General features: G+C 42.4%; 1 protein-coding gene across 3 annotated transcripts in view; it reads right to left on the reverse strand.

Annotated features, from left to right (window-relative positions):
* Window positions 1-398: 398 nt before the first annotated feature.
* Window positions 399-23,442, reverse strand: part of nup160 (nucleoporin 160) — a 55,009-nt gene continuing 31,965 nt past the window's right edge. Inside the window, exons 18-34 of one of the 3 annotated variants that reach the window (XM_079680233.1) lie at window positions 22,415-22,565; window positions 22,245-22,314; window positions 22,049-22,147; window positions 21,826-21,939; window positions 20,191-20,286; window positions 19,913-20,007; window positions 19,499-19,595; window positions 6,197-6,302; window positions 5,853-6,013; window positions 4,937-4,997; window positions 3,682-3,792; window positions 3,470-3,593; window positions 3,282-3,383; window positions 2,219-2,360; window positions 1,135-1,257; window positions 667-762; window positions 399-591 (exon numbers count right to left, since the gene is read on the reverse strand). In XM_079680233.1, the coding sequence (XP_079536359.1) occupies window positions 508-591; window positions 667-762; window positions 1,135-1,257; window positions 2,219-2,360; window positions 3,282-3,383; window positions 3,470-3,593; window positions 3,682-3,792; window positions 4,937-4,997; window positions 5,853-6,013; window positions 6,197-6,302; window positions 19,499-19,595; window positions 19,913-20,007; window positions 20,191-20,286; window positions 21,826-21,939; window positions 22,049-22,147; window positions 22,245-22,314; window positions 22,415-22,565 (1,832 nt within the window). In that variant the 3' untranslated portion in view covers window positions 399-507. Of the gene's footprint in view, window positions 592-666; window positions 763-804; window positions 1,054-1,107; window positions 1,258-2,218; window positions 2,361-3,281; window positions 3,384-3,469; window positions 3,594-3,681; window positions 3,793-4,936; window positions 4,998-5,852; window positions 6,014-6,196; window positions 6,303-19,498; window positions 19,596-19,912; window positions 20,008-20,190; window positions 20,287-21,825; window positions 21,940-22,048; window positions 22,148-22,244; window positions 22,315-22,414; window positions 22,566-23,442 lie in introns of those variants that run through there. The other 2 variants (XM_079680234.1, XM_079680235.1) reach the window with 2 other exon arrangements.

A 23,442-nucleotide genomic window follows, 5' to 3' on the forward strand; every position in this document is an offset into this window, starting at 1 on the left:
TTTGTGATTCCAGGTATAACATTTAATTGCGGTTATAATAATAATAATTCCTCTCTACGGGACCAACTTACTTATTTGAAGATCTCAGGTCCACTTGAACCGATGCTTGTTGAGAAGAAAGGAATGTCCAGATATGATTGAAAAATAAAAAAACAATTTCCTACATAAACTGGTTCTTTAAATACTAAAAATAAAAGTAAGGACCCAGCTGATGTCACACGCTCCATCTGATTTTATTCATGAGAATGGATTTTACATTTAGTCCAGACAGAACATTTCAAGCTTTCACACATTATTCTATGACTATGAATAATGATCTTCTAACGTGCGACTACCATTTTATATGTGTGTGTGTGCGTTGGAACTAGGCTTTAACCACCACAGAAGAAGAAAGATGATTCAGTGACCAAAGAAAACTTTATTGACTGACAAAGTACAAAAGAGGATTTTTATAAAAAACAAAACACTTGATGGCGGCCTCTGATTGGCCGGAGCGGTCAGGTCACCTCAGCGGGCGAGGAGTCGCCGTCTGGTCGTTTGTTCGACCTGCCGGTGGTAATCCTCCAATCTGTCCCGAACCTTGTCATACATCTGAGACAGGAAGTAAAGATCAGGACAGGAAGTAGCAAGGGAACAGGAAGTAGCGAGGGAACAGGAAGTACTCACGCTGCTGTTGGTCTGCGTTTCGTTGAGCGTCTGCAGCAGCTGATCAATGGAGGTGTAGGGCAGCCAGACAGAGGGGGAGGTAGCAGAGAGAGGACCCTACACACACACACAATCTTCAGTAGAATACAGCATGTAGTAAATCATGACTCAGCGTTCCTCCCCTCTAACCCATAGTACCGGTTCCTCCCCTCAAACCCGTAGTACCGGTTCCTCTAACCGAGGGGTCGGCAACCCCTGGCACGCGGCACCGTAACCAGTGGCACACTAGGAATAAGGGTGCAAAATATTTAAATTCTATTTTCGGATCCTGAACGAGACCGCCGCTATAGGCGGTACTAACCTGTAGTACCGGTTCCTCACCTCTAACCCATAATAACGGTTCCTCACCTCTAACCCATAATAACGGTTCCTCACCTCTAACCCGTAGTACCGGTTCCTCACCTCTAACCCGTAGTACCGGTTCCTCACCTCTAACCCGTAGTACCGGTTCCTCCCCAGCAGGGCGTCCACGTACTCCAGCACCAGATCCCCCGCCTCCTCCAGCAGGTCAAAGTTCAGGTAGAGGCGCAGCAGGGAGGCCGCGTCCACTTCCTGTAACACATCACAACATGATGTTCCTGTTGGTCCCTGAAGGCAACATCTCTCTGCTCCAATGGGATCACTCCGTGACATTTAGGAGTATAACAGAAAATAATCTCTGTGTTCAGGACTCATAATGCTGACTCAGGGTTCAGGACTCATAATGCTGACTCAGGGTTCAGGACTCATAATGCTGGTTCAGGACTCATCATGCTGACTCAGGGGTCAGGACTCATCATGCTGACTCAGGGTTCAGGACTCATAATGCTGACTCAGGGTTCAGGACTCAATGCTGACTCAGGGTTCAGGACTCATAATGCTGACTCAGGGTTCAGGACTCATAATGCTGACTCAGGGTTCAGGACTCATAATGCTGACTCAGGGTTCAGGACTCATAATGCTGACTCAGGGTTCAGGACTCATCATGCTGACTCAGGGTTCAGGACTCATCATGCTGACTCAGGGTTCAGGACTCATAATGCTGACTCAGGGTTCAGGACTCATAATGCTGACTCAGGGTTCAGGACTCAATGCTGACTCAGGGTTCAGGACTCATAATGCTGACTCAGGGTTCAGGACTCATAATGCTGACTCAGGGTTCAGGACTCATAATGCTGACTCAGGGTTCAGGACTCATAATGCTGACTCAGGGTTCAGGACTCATAATGCTGACTCAGGGTTCAGGACTCATAATGCTGATTCAGGGTTCAGGACTCATAATGCTGACTCAGGGTTCAGGACTCATAATGCTGACTCAGGGTTCAGGACTCATAATGCTGACTCAGGGTTCAGGACTCATAATGCTGACTCAGGGTTCAGGACTCATCATGCTGACTCAGGGTTCAGGACTCATCATGCTGACTCAGGGTTCAGGACTCATCATGCTGACTCAGGTCAGGGTTCAGGACTCATCATGCTGACTCAGGTCAGGGTTCAGGACTCCCTGCGTCCTCCTGATTGGTTGAGCTCTCACCTTGTACGACTTGATGAGCCAATCAGGGAGCGGCACTCCGTGCGACAGCAGCTTGTTGATGACGCAGCGATGATGTCGTCCGTTAGAACACGGATACCTGAGCAGGTAAGAGGAGAGCAGCCGCCAGGCCTCGTCTGCAGCACTGAGACACAAACACACACACTGATTAATAACACACACTAGTACTGCTGCTGACTAAGTTATTAATACTTGTAATACTAATTACATAATAATAATTGTCCACAATATTGAGTATGTAAGTCGCTTTGGAACAGCGTCTAACAAGTAACATGTGATGTAATCCTGCTGCTGACTCAGCTGATAACAGCACTCAAACTAACTTCTACGCACGGAAACTTTATTATTGTTCCGCCGACTTATTTTGCCGCTTCTTCTCCCACATTGAACATCACAGAAACTCAAAACGTTCAGCTCAGTCGGGAATCGATGGATATTAGGGCCTACAGCGCCGATTAGTGGTAAAGGTAGTCGACTAGTCGACTAGTCGATTAGTTGGTGAAACCCCTAGTGCTAACAGTCCGGCCGTGAAGACATCTGCGGGACAGTTTTGAGATTTCTTCAAATGCCGTTGCCATGGCAACACAATGCTCGCCGTGAAACACGTTTTTCTCATAACTTCAGTGAAACTGCTCCAAACGCCCCAAAACGTCACAGGTTTGGTAATGATGCAGCCATCAACGCATCTAAGCGTATTATGGGGTGTCGTTGGCATGGCGATAGATCATTCACTATCAAGTTAGTTCAGAAGTTTGCAGTTCAAATATTCTGCTGCTTTTCCAAGCCTTTTTACTTTCTTTTCTTTTCTCATCACACATTCAAGCCCCCAGTGTTCATGTATCATTTCAATCTAAATTCTTCACTTTCTTCTTACACATTACATTTCAGCAGAGCAGTTTAGCGTCAGCTTTTCAGCATAAAGCATTCCCACTAGCAATTTCTTCAGGAATTGCATTCTCTAGTTAATAATTGTATTACTGCTGCTGACTAAGTTAGTAATACTTGTATTTAAGGTATTAATACTTGTGATACTGCAGGCACACACCTTGACTCCTTGGTGTTGACGACTGCTGACAGCTGATTGGCTGCCAGCCAGCTCCAGGCGTCGCTCTGAGGCTCCTCCCCCCCCCCCTGCAGCTTGATGCACCTGCATTATAAACACAGTGATGTCACACAGGCACACGGTGATGTCACTCAGGTACATGGTCACACAGGTATAGAAGAAGCTCTCACTTGAAGGTGAGCCCCTCGAACACGGGACTGAGACTGAGAGAAAACGCCTGGCAGACAGACAGCGCAGAGTCGAAGAGCCCTGATTGGACGAGGAGAGACACCATCTCTCCGGCTGAGGCTCCACCTGCAATACATATATAATATAATTAATAAGGGTGGTGTTTCACTGGGTGGTGCTAGGGTGGAGTAAAGGTGGTTTAAAGATGGAGTACCTGCGATGGCAGCCTGGCTCGGGTGGAGCTGGCTGAGGCTCAGGCGGCTGCTCGACAGAATAAACTCTCTCTCCAGGTCTCTGAGCTCCAGGATGTCCACCTGACGCTTCACTGAACACACACATATATGCAAGTATCTGAGCTATATATTTATACGCTATAGTGCAGTAGTATATATATATATATATATTAGGGATGGGAACGATTAATCGAATATTCAAAATTATTCAGGTATTCGAATGAGTTATTAATATTTTTATTAATTGGGAGGGATTCCTAAATTGATTACATATTATCAAATGGAATAATTCAATGTATACGACAGAGCCATAGCTGAGTGTGTCAGGTCTAAAGGTGTGTTTTGCTCCGCTCACCGGCCCCTCACAGCGGGCAGAGCTGCAGGTGATCTCTTTCTCTCTCACGTCCGGTTATACTTCACTCGCGTTTATGTCCAAATCCATCAGATCTAGTTCTAGCTAATGCTATGGCTGCTGCCCCTCCCTACACGCAGACCACGCAGACTCAACCCTCATCTTAGGCCCAAATGCGCTCCGCAGCCGTTGCGAGGTTCCAGCGCTAACAGTTCATGAGCGTGCTCCCACGCCCCCTGTCAACACTCACGACACACGAGGGGCCAGCCTAAACAACAAGAAGCGCTGCTTGGCAACCGTGTGTGGCGGCAAAGTACAAAGACATTTTGACTGGAGAGATTTAGTTTTACCGGTATTCAACATATTTGACCAGTCATAGTCCGGTAATTATTTACACTCTAAGAAGAGTCCTACACAACAGACATGGCGTCAAAAAGGAGTAATGTGTGGAAACATTTCCACCAGGTTAGTGAGTGCGGTGTAGAGGTCAGACTATGCCACATTAAACATGCTATACCATGCTATACCTTGCTATACCCGCAACCTCCGCTCCAGCTGAGAGGGTCTTCTCTACAGCTGGGCTGATTGTGAATCGCCTCCGCACATGAAAGCTGTAGGACTATAGCTGTCAAACTGTGATCACCAGTTCAATACATTTGACAAATTCGACTTGGTTTCTATACTTATTTGAACATGTATTTATTTATTTATAAAAGTTAAAGAAACATTTTTTGGGAAATTTCTTTTTAGAATTCTTTTTTGTATAGGATATGTACATTTCGGCTAACCGGTTAACCGTTTGTTGGGGGGTCGAATATTCGAATATACGTTTGCTTTCAAATTCCCATCCCTAATATATATATATATGTAGGTATGTGACTGACCTGGCTGAGAGGAGAACTCTCCGTCAGAGTTTCTCTTCGGAGACGCTCCCGCACGCTCGTACTGTAACACAAACACCAAAGGATTGATATATAAGCATATATATATCTATATATATACATTCAGAAATAATTATTGACGTGGTTTAGACAGGATGGCGTTTTATCACAGCAGAATTTAACTTTATCTCCAGTAGAATTCTGATCAGGCATTAGCTCCGCCTCCTTATTTATTTTTTTCAAGCTAAGGACCCAAGATCCGCGTTTCTCTAACAGGGCTTCAAAAGAGGGGTGTGAGCAGAGGCACGGCTCCAATGGGTGATCTCTTTGGTGTTTTGTGGAGGCGTGGCTCATGATGGGTCCACTTTAAGGACGCTCACATCTGCAGAAAGAAGTCCGGTCGAATGAACTGTAAACAGTTTGGCGTTTGCTTTTCAAACTGTTTACTCGTCTTTAGTTTCCCGTTGTCTCCCGTCTGAGAGCAACATGGAGGGTTTTAGCATTCATTCTAATATATTGGAGAGCACAGTCATTTGGATGAATGGTTAGTGGCTGATGAGTCCCCAGCGAAGAAAAGAAAAAGACAAGAGGGACAAGAGAACAGCGGAGGAGTAACGGGGCAGAGACCCTCAACACGGAGCTGCAGTCCGTACAACGGACTATTTGTCTTAGCATGTCATTTTAAATGAATAATACTATTTTTTAAAATCAGTAAAAACATTTTCTAAATCTATAAAAGCATTTACATTAATATTGGGAGTCATGTCGTTACTTTGTTGAGGATGTGTCCGTGTGATGAACGGGATGATGTGCAGCGACTTGTTCCTTATGAAGAACATGTCTTCTTTGACCCAGAAGGGCCGCCTCGCTGCACATTATCCCTCACATATTATATAGACGTGTGTAATATAGAACGTACTGTAGCTCCGGGGGCCGGCTGGACGATCCAGGCGTACTCCGGCCGGATGAGGCGCAGGCAGTTCAGAGCCGACAGGAAACAGTTGACCTGCTGCTGTAAACCTGAGGGAGTTCTGTTCTCTCTGCTCACACGCATGCCCAACTCATACATCACTGAGCCAGCTGGAGGGGGGGGAGGAGGGGGGGGAGGGGGGGGGGGGGGGGGGGGAGGGGAGGGGAGGGGGGGGGGGAGGGGGGGGAGGGGAGGGGAGGGGGGGGGGGAGGGGGGGGAGGGACACAATTATTCAAACTGAAGTGCAGCTTGTAAGAGATGATGATGTAAGAGATGGTTCTCAGTGTCCTCACCTTTCCGGTAGTTGTGCCTGTTGATGTGGAAAGCGTACAGCAGCTCGTAGTAGTTGTGAGCGAGAAGGTCCAGACCTCTGGCCCGAGACTCTATGATGCTCACCACCTGACAACACAACAACAACAGCTCATCAATAATACACTATAACCACCTGACAACACAACCACAACAACAACAACAACAACAACTCATCACTAATACACTATAACCACCTGACTGACAACTCATCACTTAATACACTATAACCACCTGACAGACAACTCATCACTAATACACTATAACCACCTGACTAACAACTCATCACTAATACACTATAACCACCTGACTAACAACTCATCACTAATACACTATAACCACCTGACTAACAACTCATCACTAATACACTATAACCACCTGACTGACAACTCATCACTAATACACTATAACCACCTGACAGACAACTCATCACTAATACACTATAACCACCTGACTACAACTCATCACTAATACACTATAACCACCTGACTAACAACTCATCACTAATACACTATAACCACCTGACTGACAACTCATCACTAATACACTATAACCACCTGACTAACAACTCATCACTAATACACTATAACCACCTGACTAACAACTCATCACTAATACACTATAACCACCTGACAGACAACTCATCACTAATACACTATAACCACCTGACTAACAACTCATCACTAATACACTATAACCACCTGACTAACAACTCATCACTAATACACTATAACCACCTGACTGACAACTCATCACTAATACACTATAACCACCTGACTGACAACTCATCACTAATACACTATAACCACCTGACTGACAACTCATCACTAATACACTATAACCACCTGACTGACAACTCATCACTAATACACTATAACCACCTGACTACAACTCATCACTAATACACTATAACCACCTGACTGACAACTCATCACTAATACACTATAACCACCTGACTAACAACTCATCACTAATACACTATAACCACCTGACTGACAACTCATCACTAATACACTATAACCACCTGACTAACAACTCATCACTAATACACTATAACCACCTGACTGACAACTCATCACTAATACACTATAACCACCTGACTAACAACTCATCACTAATACACTATAACCACCTGACTGACAACTCATCACTAATACACTATAACCACCTGACTGACAACTCATCACTAATACACTATAACCACCTGACTGACAACTCATCACTAATACACTATAACCACCTGACTGACAACTCATCACTAATACACTATAACCACCTGACTGACAACTCATCACTAATACACTATAACCACCTGACTGACAACTCATCACTAATACACTATAACCACCTGACTGACAACTCATCACTAATACACTATAACCACCTGACTGACAACTCATCACTAATACACTATAACCACCTGACTGACAACTCATCACTAATACACTATAACCACCTGACTGACAACTCATCACTAATACACTATAACCACCTGACTAACAACTCATCACTAATACACTATAACCACCTGACTAACAACTCATCACTAATACACTATAACCACCTGACTGACAACTCATCACTAATACACTATAACCACCTGACTGACAACTCATCACTAATACACTATAACCACCTGACTGACAACTCATCACTAATACACTATAACCACCTGACTGACAACTCATCACTAATACACTATAACCACCTGACTGACAACTCATCACTAATACACTATAACCACCTGACTGACAACTCATCACTAATACACTATAACCACCTGACTAACAACTCATCACTAATACACTATAACCACCTGACTGACAACTCATCACTAATACACTATAACCACCTGACTAACAACTCATCACTAATACACTATAACCACCTGACTAACAACTCATCACTAATACACTATAACCACCTGACTAACAACTCATCACTAATACACTATAACCACCTGACTAACAACTCATCACTAATACACTATAACCACCTGACTGACAACTCATCACTAATACACTATAACCACCTGACTGACAACTCATCACTAATACACTATAACCACCTGACTGACAACTCATCACTAATACACTATAACCACCTGACTGACAACTCATCACTAATACACTATAACCACCTGACTGACAACTCATCACTAATACACTATAACCACCTGACTGACAACTCATCACTAATACACTATAACCACCTGACTAACAACTCATCACTAATACACTATAACCACCTGACTGACAACTCATCACTAATACACTATAACCACCTGACTGACAACTCATCACTAATACACTATAACCACCTGACTAACAACTCATCACTAATACACTATAACCACCTGACTGACAACTCATCACTAATACACTATAACCACCTGACTGACAACTCATCACTAATACACTATAACCACCTGACTGACAACTCATCACTAATACACTATAACCACCTGACTAACAACTCATCACTAATACACTATAACCACCTGACTAACAACTCATCACTAATACACTATAACCACCTGACTAACAACTCATCACTAATACACTATAACCACCTGACTAACAACTCATCACTAATACACTATAACCACCTGACTGACAACTCATCACTAATACACTATAACCACCTGACTGACAACTCATCACTAATACACTATAACCACCTGACTGACAACTCATCACTAATACACTATAACCACCTGACTAACAACTCATCACTAATACACTATAACCACCTGACTGACAACTCATCACTAATACACTATAACCACCTGACTGACAACTCATCACTAATACACTATAACCACCTGACTAACAACTCATCACTAATACACTATAACCACCTGACTGACAACTCATCACTAATACACTATAACCACCTGACTAACAACTCATCACTAATACACTATAACCACCTGACTAACAACTCATCACTAATACACTATAACCACCTGACTGACAACTCATCACTAATACACTATAACCACCTGACTGACAACTCATCACTAATACACTATAACCACCTGACTGACAACTCATCACTAATACACTATAACCACCTGACTGACAACTCATCACTAATACACTATAACCACCTGACAGACAACTCATCACTAATACACTATAACCACCTGACTGACAACTCATCACTAATACACTATAACCACCTGACTAACAACTCATCACTAATACACTATAACCACCTGACTACAACTCATCACTAATACACTATAACCACCTGACTAACAACTCATCACTAATACACTATAACCACCTGACTGACAACTCATCACTAATACACTATAACCACCTGACAGACAACTCATCACTAATACACTATAACCACCTGACTAACAACTCATCACTAATACACTATAACCACCTGACAGACAACTCATCACTAATACACTATAACCACCTGACAGACAACTCATCACTAATACACTATAACCACCTGACTGACAACTCATCACTAATACACTATAACCACCTGACTAACAACTCATCACTAATACACTATAACCACCTGACTGACAACTCATCACTAATACACTATAACCACCTGACTAGACAACTCATCACTAATACACTATAACCACCTGACTAGACAACTCATCACTAATACACTATAACCACCTGACAGACAACTCATCACTAATACACTATAACCACCTGACTAACAACTCATCACTAATACACTATAACCACCTGACTAACAACTCATCACTAATACACTATAACCACCTGACTGACAACTCATCACTAATACACTATAACCACCTGACTAACAACTCATCACTAATACACTATAACCACCTGACTAACAACTCATCACTAATACACTATAACCACCTGACTAACAACTCATCACTAATACACTATAACCACCTGACTGACAACTCATCACTAATACACTATAACCACCTGACTAACAACTCATCACTAATACACTATAACCACCTGACTAACAACTCATCACTAATACACTATAACCACCTGACTGACAACTCATCACTAATACACTATAACCACCTGACTAACAACTCATCACTAATACACTATAACCACCTGACAGACAACTCATCACTAATACACTATAACCACCTGACTAACAACTCATCACTAATACACTATAACCACCTGACTAACAACTCATCACTAATACACTATAACCACCTGACTGACAACTCATCACTAATACACTATAACCACCTGACTGACAACTCATCACTAATACACTATAACCACCTGACAGACAACTCATCACTAATACACTATAACCACCTGACTAACAACTCATCACTAATACACTATAACCACCTGACTAACAACTCATCACTAATACACTATAACCACCTGACTGACAACTCATCACTAATACACTATAACCACCTGACTAACAACTCATCACTAATACACTATAACCACCTGACTGACAACTCATCACTAATACACTATAACCACCTGACTAACAACTCATCACTAATACACTATAACCACCTGACTAACAACTCATCACTAATACACTATAACCACCTGACTGACAACTCATCACTAATACACTATAACCACCTGACTGACAACTCATCACTAATACACTATAACCACCTGACTAACAACTCATCACTAATACACTATAACCACCTGACTGACAACTCATCACTAATACACTATAACCACCTGACTAACAACTCATCACTAATACACTATAACCACCTGACTGACAACTCATCACTAATACACTATAACCACCTGACTAACAACTCATCACTAATACACTATAACCACCTGACTAACAACTCATCACTAATACACTATAACCACCTGACAGACAACTCATCACTAATACACTATAACCACCTGACAGACAACTCATCACTAATACACTATAACCACCTGACTGACAACTCATCACTAATACACTATAACCACCTGACTGACAACTCATCACTAATACACTATAACCACCTGACTAACAACTCATCACTAATACACTATAACCACCTGACTAACAACTCATCACTAATACACTATAACCACCTGACTGACAACTCATCACTAATACACTATAACCACCTGACTAACAACTCATCACTAATACACTATAACCACCTGACTAACAACTCATCACTAATACACTATAACCACCTGACTGACAACTCATCACTAATACACTATAACCACCTGACTAACAACTCATCACTAATACACTATAACCACCTGACTAACAACTCATCACTAATACACTATAACCACCTGACTGACAACTCATCACTAATACACTATAACCACCTGACAGACAACTCATCACTAATACACTATAACCACCTGACTAACAACTCATCACTAATACACTATAACCACCTGACTGACAACTCATCACTAATACACTATAACCACCTGACTGACAACTCATCACTAATACACTATAACCACCTGACTGACAACTCATCACTAATACACTATAACCACCTGACTGACAACTCATCACTAATACACTATAACCACCTGACTACAACTCATCACTAATACACTATAACCACCTGACTAACAACTCATCACTAATACACTATAACCACCTGACTGACAACTCATCACTAATACACTATAACCACCTGACTAACAACTCATCACTAATACACTATAACCACCTGACTGACAACTCATCACTAATACACTATAACCACCTGACTGACAACTCATCACTAATACACTATAACCACCTGACTGACAACTCATCACTAATACACTATAACCACCTGACTAACAACTCATCACTAATACACTATAACCACCTGACTAACAACTCATCACTAATACACTATAACCACCTGACTAACAACTCATCACTAATACACTATAACCACCTGACAGACAACTCATCACTAATACACTATAACCACCTGACAGACAACTCATCACTAATACACTATAACCACCTGACTAACAACTCATCACTAATACACTATAACCACCTGACTGACAACTCATCACTAATACACTATAACCACCTGACTAACAACTCATCACTAATACACTATAACCACCTGACTGACAACTCATCACTAATACACTATAACCACCTGACTGACAACTCATCACTAATACACTATAACCACCTGACTGACAACTCATCACTAATACACTATAACCACCTGACTAACAACTCATCACTAATACACTATAACCACCTGACTAACAACTCATCACTAATACACTATAACCACCTGACTGACAACTCATCACTAATACACTATAACCACCTGACTAACAACTCATCACTAATACACTATAACCACCTGACTGACAACTCATCACTAATACACTATAACCACCTGACAGACAACTCATCACTAATACACTATAACCACCTGACTAACAACTCATCACTAATACACTATAACCACCTGACAGACAACTCATCACTAATACACTATAACCACCTGACTAACAACTCATCACTAATACACTATAACCACCTGACTAACAACTCATCACTAATACACTATAACCACCTGACTGACAACTCATCACTAATACACTATAACCACCTGACTAACAACTCATCACTAATACACTATAACCACCTGACTACAACTCATCACTAATACACTATAACCACCTGACTAACAACTCATCACTAATACACTATAACCACCTGACTAACAACTCATCACTAATACACTATAACCACCTGACTGACAACTCATCACTAATACACTATAACCACCTGACTGACAACTCATCACTAATACACTATAACCACCTGACTAACAACTCATCACTAATACACTATAACCACCTGACTAACAACTCATCACTAATACACTATAACCACCTGACTGACAACTCATCACTAATACACTATAACCACCTGACTGACAACTCATCACTAATACACTATAACCACCTGACTGACAACTCATCACTAATACACTATAACCACCTGACTAACAACTCATCACTAATACACTATAACCACCTGACTGACAACTCATCACTAATACACTATAACCACCTGACAGACAACTCATCACTAATACACTATAACCACCTGACTAACAACTCATCACTAATACACTATAACCACCTGACTAACAACTCATCACTAATACACTATAACCACCTGACTGACAACTCATCACTAATACACTATAACCACCTGACAGACAACTCATCACTAATACACTATAACCACCTGACTAACAACTCATCACTAATACACTATAACCACCTGACTAACAACTCATCACTAATACACTATAACCACCTGACTGACAACTCATCACTAATACACTATAACCACCTGACAGACAACTCATCACTAATACACTATAACCACCTGACTAACAACTCATCACTAATACACTATAACCACCTGACTAACAACTCATCACTAATACACTATAACCACCTGACTGACAACTCATCACTAATACACTATAACCACCTGACTGACAACTCATCACTAATACACTATAACCACCTGACTGACAACTCATCACTAATACACTATAACCACCTGACTAACAACTCATCACTAATACACTATAACCACCTGACTAACAACTCATCACTAATACACTATAACCACCTGACTGACAACTCATCACTAATACACTATAACCACCTGACTGACAACTCATCACTAATACACTATAACCACCTGACTAACAACTCATCACTAATACACTATAACCACCTGACTAGACAACTCATCACTAATACACTATAACCACCTGACTGACAACTCATCACTAATACACTATAACCACCTGACTGACAACTCATCACTAATACACTATAACCACCTGACTAACAACTCATCACTAATACACTATAACCACCTGACTAACAACTCATCACTAATACACTATAACCACCTGACTGACAACTCATCACTAATACACTATAACCACCTGACAGACAACTCATCACTAATACACTATAACCACCTGACTAACAACTCATCACTAATACACTATAACCACCTGACTAACAACTCATCACTAATACACTATAACCACCTGACTGACAACTCATCACTAATACACTATAACCACCTGACAGACAACTCATCACTAATACACTATAACCACCTGACTAACAACTCATCACTAATACACTATAACCACCTGACTAACAACTCATCACTAATACACTATAACCACCTGACTGACAACTCATCACTAATACACTATAACCACCTGACTGACAACTCATCACTAATACACTATAACCACCTGACTGACAACTCATCACTAATACACTATAACCACCTGACTGACAACTCATCACTAATACACTATAACCACCTGACTAACAACTCATCACTAATACACTATAACCACCTGACTGACAACTCATCACTAATACACTATAACCACCTGACTAACAACTCATCACTAATACACTATAACCACCTGACTGACAACTCATCACTAATACACTATAACCACCTGACAGACAACTCATCACTAATACACTATAACCACCTGACTAACAACTCATCACTAATACACTATAACCACCTGACTAACAACTCATCACTAATACACTATAACCACCTGACTAACAACTCATCACTAATACACTATAACCACCTGACAGACAACTCATCACTAATACACTAAACCACCTGACTAACAACTCATCACTAATACACTATAACCACCTGACTAACAACTCATCACTAATACACTATAACCACCTGACTGACAACTCATCACTAATACACTATAACCACCTGACTAACAACTCATCACTAATACACTATAACCACCTGACTGACAACTCATCACTAATACACTATAACCACCTGACTGACAACTCATCACTAATACACTATAACCACCTGACTAACAACTCATCACTAATACACTATAACCACCTGACTAACAACTCATCACTAATACACTATAACCACCTGACTGACAACTCATCACTAATACACTATAACCACCTGACTAACAACTCATCACTAATACACTATAACCACCTGACTGACACTCATCACTAATACACTATAACCACCTGACAGACAACTCATCACTAATACACTATAACCACCTGACTAACAACTCATCACTAATACACTATAACCACCTGACTAACAACTCATCACTAATACACTATAACCACCTGACTGACAACTCATCACTAATACACTATAACCACCTGACAGACAACTCATCACTAATACACTATAACCACCTGACTAACAACTCATCACTAATACACTATAACCACCTGACTAACAACTCATCACTAATACACTATAACCACCTGACTGACAACTCATCACTAATACACTATAACCACCTGACAGACAACTCATCACTAATACACTATAACCACCTGACTAACAACTCATCACTAATCACTATAACCACCTGACTGACAACTCATCACTAATACACTATAACCACCTGACAGACAACTCATCACTAATACACTATAACCACCTGACTGACAACTCATCACTAATACACTATAACCACCTGACTAACAATCATCACTAATACACTATAACCACCTGACTGACAACTCATCACTAATACACTATAACCCTGACTTCACTGACTTCAGAGTGAGATGTGAATAGTCCAGAGTGAGATGTGAATAGTTCAGAGTGAGATGTGAACAGTTCAGAGTGAGATGTGAATAGTTCAAAGTGAGATGTGAATAGTTCAAAGTGAGATGTGAACAGTTTAAAGTGAGATGTGAATAGTTCAAAGTGAGATGTGAACAGTTAAAGTGAGATGTGAACAGTTCAGAGTGAGATGTGAATAGTTCAAGTGAGATGTGAACAGTTCAGAGTGAGATGTGAATAGTTCAGAGTGAGATGTGAATAGTTCAAAGTGAGATGTGAATAGTTCAAAGTGAGATGTGAATAGTTCAGAGTGAGATGTGAATAGTTCAGAGTGAGATGTGAATAGTTCAGAGTGAGATGTGAACAGTTCAAAGTGAGATGTGAATAGTTCAGAGTGAGATGTGAATAGTTCAGAGTGAGATGTGAATAGTTCAAAGTGAGATGTGAATAGTTCAGAGTGAGATGTGAATAGTTCAGAGTGAGATGTGAACAGTTCAAGTGAGATGTGAATAGTTCAGAGTGAGATGTGAATAGTTCAGAGTGAGATGTGAATAGTTCAGAGTGAGATGTGAATAGTTCAGAGTGAGATGTGAATAGTTCAGAGTGAGATGTGAATAGTTCAGAGTGAGATGTGAATAGTTCAGAGTGAGATGTGAAAAGTTCAGAGTGAGATGTGAATAGTTCAGAGTGAGATGTGAATAGTTCAGAGTGAGATGTGAATAGTTCAGAGTGAGATGTGAATAGTTCAGAGTGAGATGTGAATAGTTCAGAGTGAGATGTGAATAGTTCAGAGTGAGATGTGAATAGTTCAAAGTGAGATGTGAATAGTTCAGAGTGAGATGTGAACAGTTCAGAGTGAGATGTGAATAGTTCAGAGTGAGATGTGAACAGTTCAGAGTGAGATGTGAATAGTTCAGAGTGAGATGTGAACAGTTCAGAGTGAGATGTGAATAGTTCAGAGTGAAGATGTGAACAGTTCAGAGTGAGATGTGAATAGTTCAGAGTGAGATGTGAATAGTTCAGAGTGAGATGTGAATAGTTCAGAGTGAGATGTGAATAGTTCAGAGTGAGATGTGAACAGTTCAGAGTGAGATGTGAATAATTCAGAGTGAGATGTGAACAGTTCAGAGTGAGATGTGAATAGTTCAGAGTGAGATGTGAACAGTTCAGAGTGAGATGTGAATAGTTCAGAGTGAGATGTGAATAGTTCAGAGTGAGATGTGAATAGTTCAGAGTGAGATGTGAATAGTTCAGAGTGAGATGTGAATAGTTCAGAGTGAGATGTGAATAGTTCAGAGTGAGATGTGAACAGTTCAGAGTGAGATGTGAATATTCAGAGTGAGATGTGAACAGTTCAGAGTGAGATGTGAATAGTTCAGAGTGAGATGTGAACAGTTCAGAGTGAGATGTGAACAGTTCAGAGTGAGATGTGAATAATTCAGAGTGAGATGTGAATAGTTCAGAGTGAGATGTGAATAGTTCAGAGTGAGATGTGAACAGTTCAGAGTGAGATGTGAATAGTTCAGAGTGAGATGTGAACAGTTCAGAGTGAGATGTGAATAGTTCAGAGTGAGATGTGAATAGTTCAGAGTGAGATGTGAATAGTTCAGAGTGAGATGTGAGTAGTTCAGAGTGAGATGTGAATAGTTAAAGTGAGATGTGAACAGTTTAAAGTGAGATGTGAACAGTTCAGAGTGAGATGTGAACAGTTCAGAGTGAGATGTGAATAGTTCAGAGTGAGATGTGAACAGTTCAGAGTGAGATGTGAACAGTTCAGAGTGAGATGTGAACAGTTCAAAGTGAGATGTGAACAGTTCAGAGTGAGATGTGAATAGTTCAGAGTGAGATGTGAATAGTTCAGAGTGAGATGTGAACAGTTTAAAGTGAGATGTGAACAGTTCAGAGTGAGATGTGAACAGTTCAGAGTGAGATGTGAACAGTTCAGAGTGAGATGTGAATAGTTCAGAGTGAGATGTGAACAGTTCAGAGTGAGATGTGACAGTTCAGAGTGAGATGTGATTAGTTTAAAGTGAGATGTGAATAGTTCAGAGTGAGATGTGAACAGTTCAGAGTGAGATGTGAATAGTTCAGAGTGAGATGTGAATAGTTCAGAGTGAGATGTGAATAGTTCAGAGTGAGATGTGAATAGTTCAGAGTGAGATGTGAATAGTTTAAAGTGAGATGTGAACAGTTTAAAGTGAGATGTGAACAGTTCAAAGTGAGATGTGAATAGTTCAGAGTGAGATGTGAATAGTTCAGAGTGAGATGTGAACAGTTCAGAGTGAGATGTGAATAGTTCAGAGTGAGATGTGAATAGTTCAGAGTGAGATGTGAACAGTTCAGAGTGAGATGTGAACAGTTCAGAGTGAGATGTGAACAGTTTAAAGTGAGATGTGAACAGTTTAAAGTGAGATGTGAACAGTTCAGAGTGAGATGTGAATAGTTCAGAGTGAGATGTGAATAGTTCAGAGTGAGATGTGAATAATTCAGAGTGAGATGTGAACAGTTTAAAGTGAGATGTGAACAGTTCAGAGTGAGATGTGAACAGTTCAGAGTGAGATGTGAACAGTTCAGAGTGAGATGTGAATAGTTCAAAGTGAGATGTGAACAGTTCAGAGTGAGATGTGAACAGTTCAGAGTGAGATGTGAATAGTTCAGAGTGAGATGTGAATAGTTCAGAGTGAGATGTGAATAGTTCAGAGTGAGATGTGAATAGTTTAAAGTGAGATGTGAACAGTTCAGAGTGAGATGTGAACAGTTCAGAGTGAGATGTGAACAGTTCAGAGTGAGATGTGAATAGTTCAGAGTGAGATGTGAATAGTTCAGAGTGAGATGTGAATAGTTTAAAGTGAGATGTGAACAGTTTAAAGTGAGATGTGAACAGTTCAGAGTGAGATGTGAACAGTTCAGAGTGAGATGTGAACAGTTCAGAGTGAGATGTGAACAGTTGAGAGTGAGATGTGAATAGTTCAGAGTGAGATGTGAATAGTTCAGAGTGAGATGTGAATAGTTCAGAGTGAGATGTGAACAGTTCAGAGTGAGATGTGAATAGTTCAGAGTGAGATGTGAACAGTTTAAAGTGAGATGTGAATAGTTCAGAGTGAGATGTGAACAGTTCAGAGTGAGATGTGAACAGTTCAGAGTGAGATGTGAACAGTTCAGAGTGAGATGTGAATAGTTCAGAGTGAGATGTGAATAGTTTAAAGTGAGATGTGAACAGTTTAAAGTGAGATGTGAACAGTTCAGAGTGAGATGTGAACAGTTCAGAGTGAGATGTGAACAGTTCAGAGTGAGATGTGAACAGTTGAGAGTGAGATGTGAATAGTTCAGAGTGAGATGTGAATAGTTCAGAGTGAGATGTGAACAGTTCAGAGTGAGATGTGAATAGTTTAAAGTGAGATGTGAACAGTTTAAAGTGAGATGTGAACAGTTCAGAGTGAGATGTGAACAGTTCAGAGTGAGATGTGAATAGTTCAGAGTGAGATGTGAATAGTTCAGAGTGAGATGTGAATAGTTCAGAGTGAGATGTGAACAGTTCAGAGTGAGATGTGAACAGTTCAGAGTGAGATGTGAATAGTTCAGAGTGAGATGTGAACAGTTTAAAGTGAGATGTGAATAGTTCAGAGTGAGATGTGAACAGTTTAAAGTGAGATGTGAATAGTTCAAAGTGAGTTTACCTCGTCGTGCAGGTTGACGTAGGAGAAGTGGACCAAGTCCTGGAGCTGAGAGCGTTCACAGAGAACCACCACGAGCTGCCGGAGGCAGTCCAGCTGCCTGAGGGTCAGAATACACACATTATACTCTCATAACATTAGACACACCTTTATACTCTAATAACGATATAGCGTAGACCAGGGGTCGGCAGCCCCTGGCACGCAGCAGTGTAACCAGTGGCACCCTAGGAATAAGGGTGCAAAATATTTAAATTGTATTTTTTTAAACATCACTTTAAATGGAAAACCCCCATAGGCCCCGCCCACTCGATCGGAGCATCCCTAATGTAAGTTACTGCGACCCCGCCCTCCTGTTGACAGTTCACGAGCGTCAAACTCTTTTTGGTATTCAAATAAAAACAGCATGAAAGATCTCACATGCTGCTGTCGGGGTTCTGCGTCAGCGCCTCGTACGCCTCGCTGTTGTGACCCAGGTCCAGGTGATGTTTGAAGATCCTGGTCCACAGCGCCGCCTACACACACACACACACACACACACAATGATGGTAACAACAGGTAATGATGGTGTAGTTTGATGATGATAAAAGTGTAGTTTGATGATGAAGGTGTAGTTTGATTTTGATGATGATGGTGTAGTTTGATGATGATGAAGGTGTAGTTTGATGATGATGAAGGTGTAGTTTAATGAAGGTCACCTGGCTGTGGGCGTCGCTGCCGGCCTCTGTGATGGCGAGAGACGACAGCTGGATGACGAGCTCCGGCAGACCCACGTCCTCCAGGAGGCGCAGCACCTGCAGATATTTAATATATTACTCAGTACTGCATTACCCTGTGTACCTGTGTACCTGGAGGTAGCACTGCAGTACCCTGTGTACCTGGAGGTAGCACTGCAGTACCCTGTGTACCTGTGTACCTGGAGGTAGCACTGCAGTACCCTGTGTACCTGTGTACCTGGAGGTAGCACTGCAGTACCCTGTGTACCTGTGTACCTGTGTACCTGTGTACCTGGAGGTAGCACTGCAGTACCCTGTGTACCTGGAGGTAGCACTGCAGTACCCTGTGTACCTGTGTACCTGGAGGTAGCACTGCAGTACCCTGTGTACCTGTGTACCTGTGTACCTGGAGGTAGCACTGCAGTACCCTGTGTACCTGGAGTTAGCACTGCAGTACCCTGTGTACCTGGAGGTAGCACTGCAGTACCCTGTGTACCTGTGTACCTGGTGGTAGCACTGCAGTACCCTGTGCACCTGTGTACCTGGAGTTAGCACTGCAGTACCCTGTGCACCTGTGTACCTGGAGGTAGCACTGCAGTACCCTGTGTACCTGTGTACCTGGAGTTAGCACTGCAGTACCCTGTGTACCTGGAGGTAGCACTGCAGTACCCTGTGTACCTGTGTACCTGGAGGTAGCACTGCAGTACCCTGTGTACCTGTGTACCTGGAGGTAGCACTGCAGTACCCTGTGTACCTGTGTACCTGGAGGTAGCACTGCAGTACCCTGTGTACCTGTGTACCTGGTGGTAGCACTGCAGTACCCTGTGTACCTGTGTACCTGTGTACCTGGAGGTAGCACTGCAGTACCCTGTGTACCTGTGTACCTGGAGGTAGCACTGCAGTACCCTGTGTACCTGTGTACCTGTGTACCTGGTGGTAGCACTGCAGTACCCTGTATACCTGGTGGTAGCACTGCAGTACACTGTTTACCCTGTGTACCTGGTGGTAGCACTGCAGTACCCTGTGTACCTGTGTACCAGGTGGTAGCACTGCAGTACCCTGTGTACCTGGTGGTAGCACTGCAGTACCCTGTGTACCTGGTGGTAGCACTGCAGTTCCCTGTTTACCCTGTGTACCTGGAGGTAGCACTGCAGTACCCTGTGTACCTGGGTACCTGGAGGTAGCACTGCAGTACCCTGTATACCTGGTGGTAGCACTGCAGTACACTGTTTACCCTGTGTACCTGGTGGTAGCACTGCAGTACCCTGTGTACCTGTGTACCAGGTGGTAGCACTGCAGTACCCTGTGTACCTGGTGGTAGCACTGCAGTACCCTGTGTACCTGGAGGTAGCACTGCAGTACCCTGTTTACCCTGTGTACCTGGAGGTAGCACTGCAGTACCCTGTTTACCCTGTGTACCTGGTGGTAGCACTGCAGTACCCTGTGTACCTGGTGGTAGCACTGCAGTACCCTGTTTACCCTGTGTACCTGGTGGTAGCACTGCAGTACCCTGTGTACCTGGTGGTAGCACTGCAGTACCCTGTGTACCTGGTGGTAGCACTGCAGTACCCTGTTTACCCTGTGTACCTGGTGGTAGCACTGCAGTACCCCGTGTACCTTGTTGTAGTACTGCAGGCGGGGGGGGGCGTCCTCCTCCTCGCCGCCCGTGAGTCTCAACAGGAAGTCCTCCTTCTCTACCTCGGTGGCTGCTTCCTGGAAGCATTGCAGCGCCTGCACACAGAAGACACGTTTTATTCATCTGCAGATCATTGTCTCTAAACATCTCCCGATCTCTCGAAACACCGCGAACAACGTCTCTAAACATCCTCAGGTGACTCACCTTCTGCCCCTCCCCGTTGGCCAGGTAACACTGACCCAGCACGAAGCGACACGAGCCGATGTTCACCTGACACCACGGACCAATCAGACGGACGTACTCCTGCAGACAGGGGACAAAGTTGAGGTCAGTGTTTAAATAAAAATAATAGTAATAATATTAACAATAATAATGATGATAATACAAATACTAAACCCACCTGCAGCTGTGTGTACTGACAGTTGGCCATCAGACACTCTGGGAACTGGAAACCAGGGTTACTGGGCCAACTGAGAGACAGCGTTAAGATTCAACAACAAACAAAAAGTGACACAGTGAATATTATATTAAATATGTCACATGAATTTAAGGGGAGTTGATAAAGGATACAGCAGCTGAGCGAGCAGGACGACCACGTTGGAGATCATGTGACTCCAGGCGAGCATGGAGCTGCTCTGCTGCTGTGAGTAAATCTGGGAGACGATTATCTTCCTGCCGACCGTCTGGTAGAAGAGCTCCACCACCGTCTGAGGGCTCAGAACTGGGCAGGGAAGGTAATTTCATTACCTCATACAAACACACACTACAACACGTCAGGCACTGTCATTACCTCATACAAACACACACACACTACAACACTTCAGGCACTGTCATTACCTCATACACTACAACACGTCAGGCACTGTCATTACCACATACACTACAACACGTCAGGCACTATCATTACCTCACACACTACAACACGTCAGGCACTGTCATTACCTCATATACTACAACACGTCAGGCACTGTCATTACCTCATTAACTACAACACGTCAGGCACTGTCATTACCTCATACACACTACAACACGTCAGACACTGTCATTACCTCACACGCCACAACACGTCAAACACTGTCATTACCTCATACACTACAACACGTCAGACACTGTTATTACCTCACACACTACAACACGTCAGACACTGTCATTACCTCATACACTACAACACGTCAGGCACTGTCATTACCTCACACGCTACAACACGTCAGACACTGTCATTACCTCATACACGCTACAACACGTCAGGCACTGTCATTACCTCATACACTACAACACATCAGACACTGTTATTACCTCATACACACTACAACACGTAAGACACTGTTATTACCTCATACACTACAAGACGTCAGACATTGTCATTACCTCATACACACTACAACACGTCAGGCACGGTTATTACCTCATACACACGTCAGGCACTGTCATTACCTCACACACTACAACACGTCAGACACTGTTATTACCTCATACACTACAACACGTCAGACATTGTCATTACCTCATACACACTACAACACGTCAGGCACGGTTATTACCTCATACACACGTCAGGCACTGTCATTACCTCACACACTACAACACGTCAGACACTG

This window comes from Notothenia rossii (genome assembly GCF_949606895.1).
Source record: "Notothenia rossii genome assembly, chromosome: 5".
Lineage (NCBI taxonomy): Eukaryota > Metazoa > Chordata > Actinopteri > Perciformes > Nototheniidae > Notothenia > Notothenia rossii.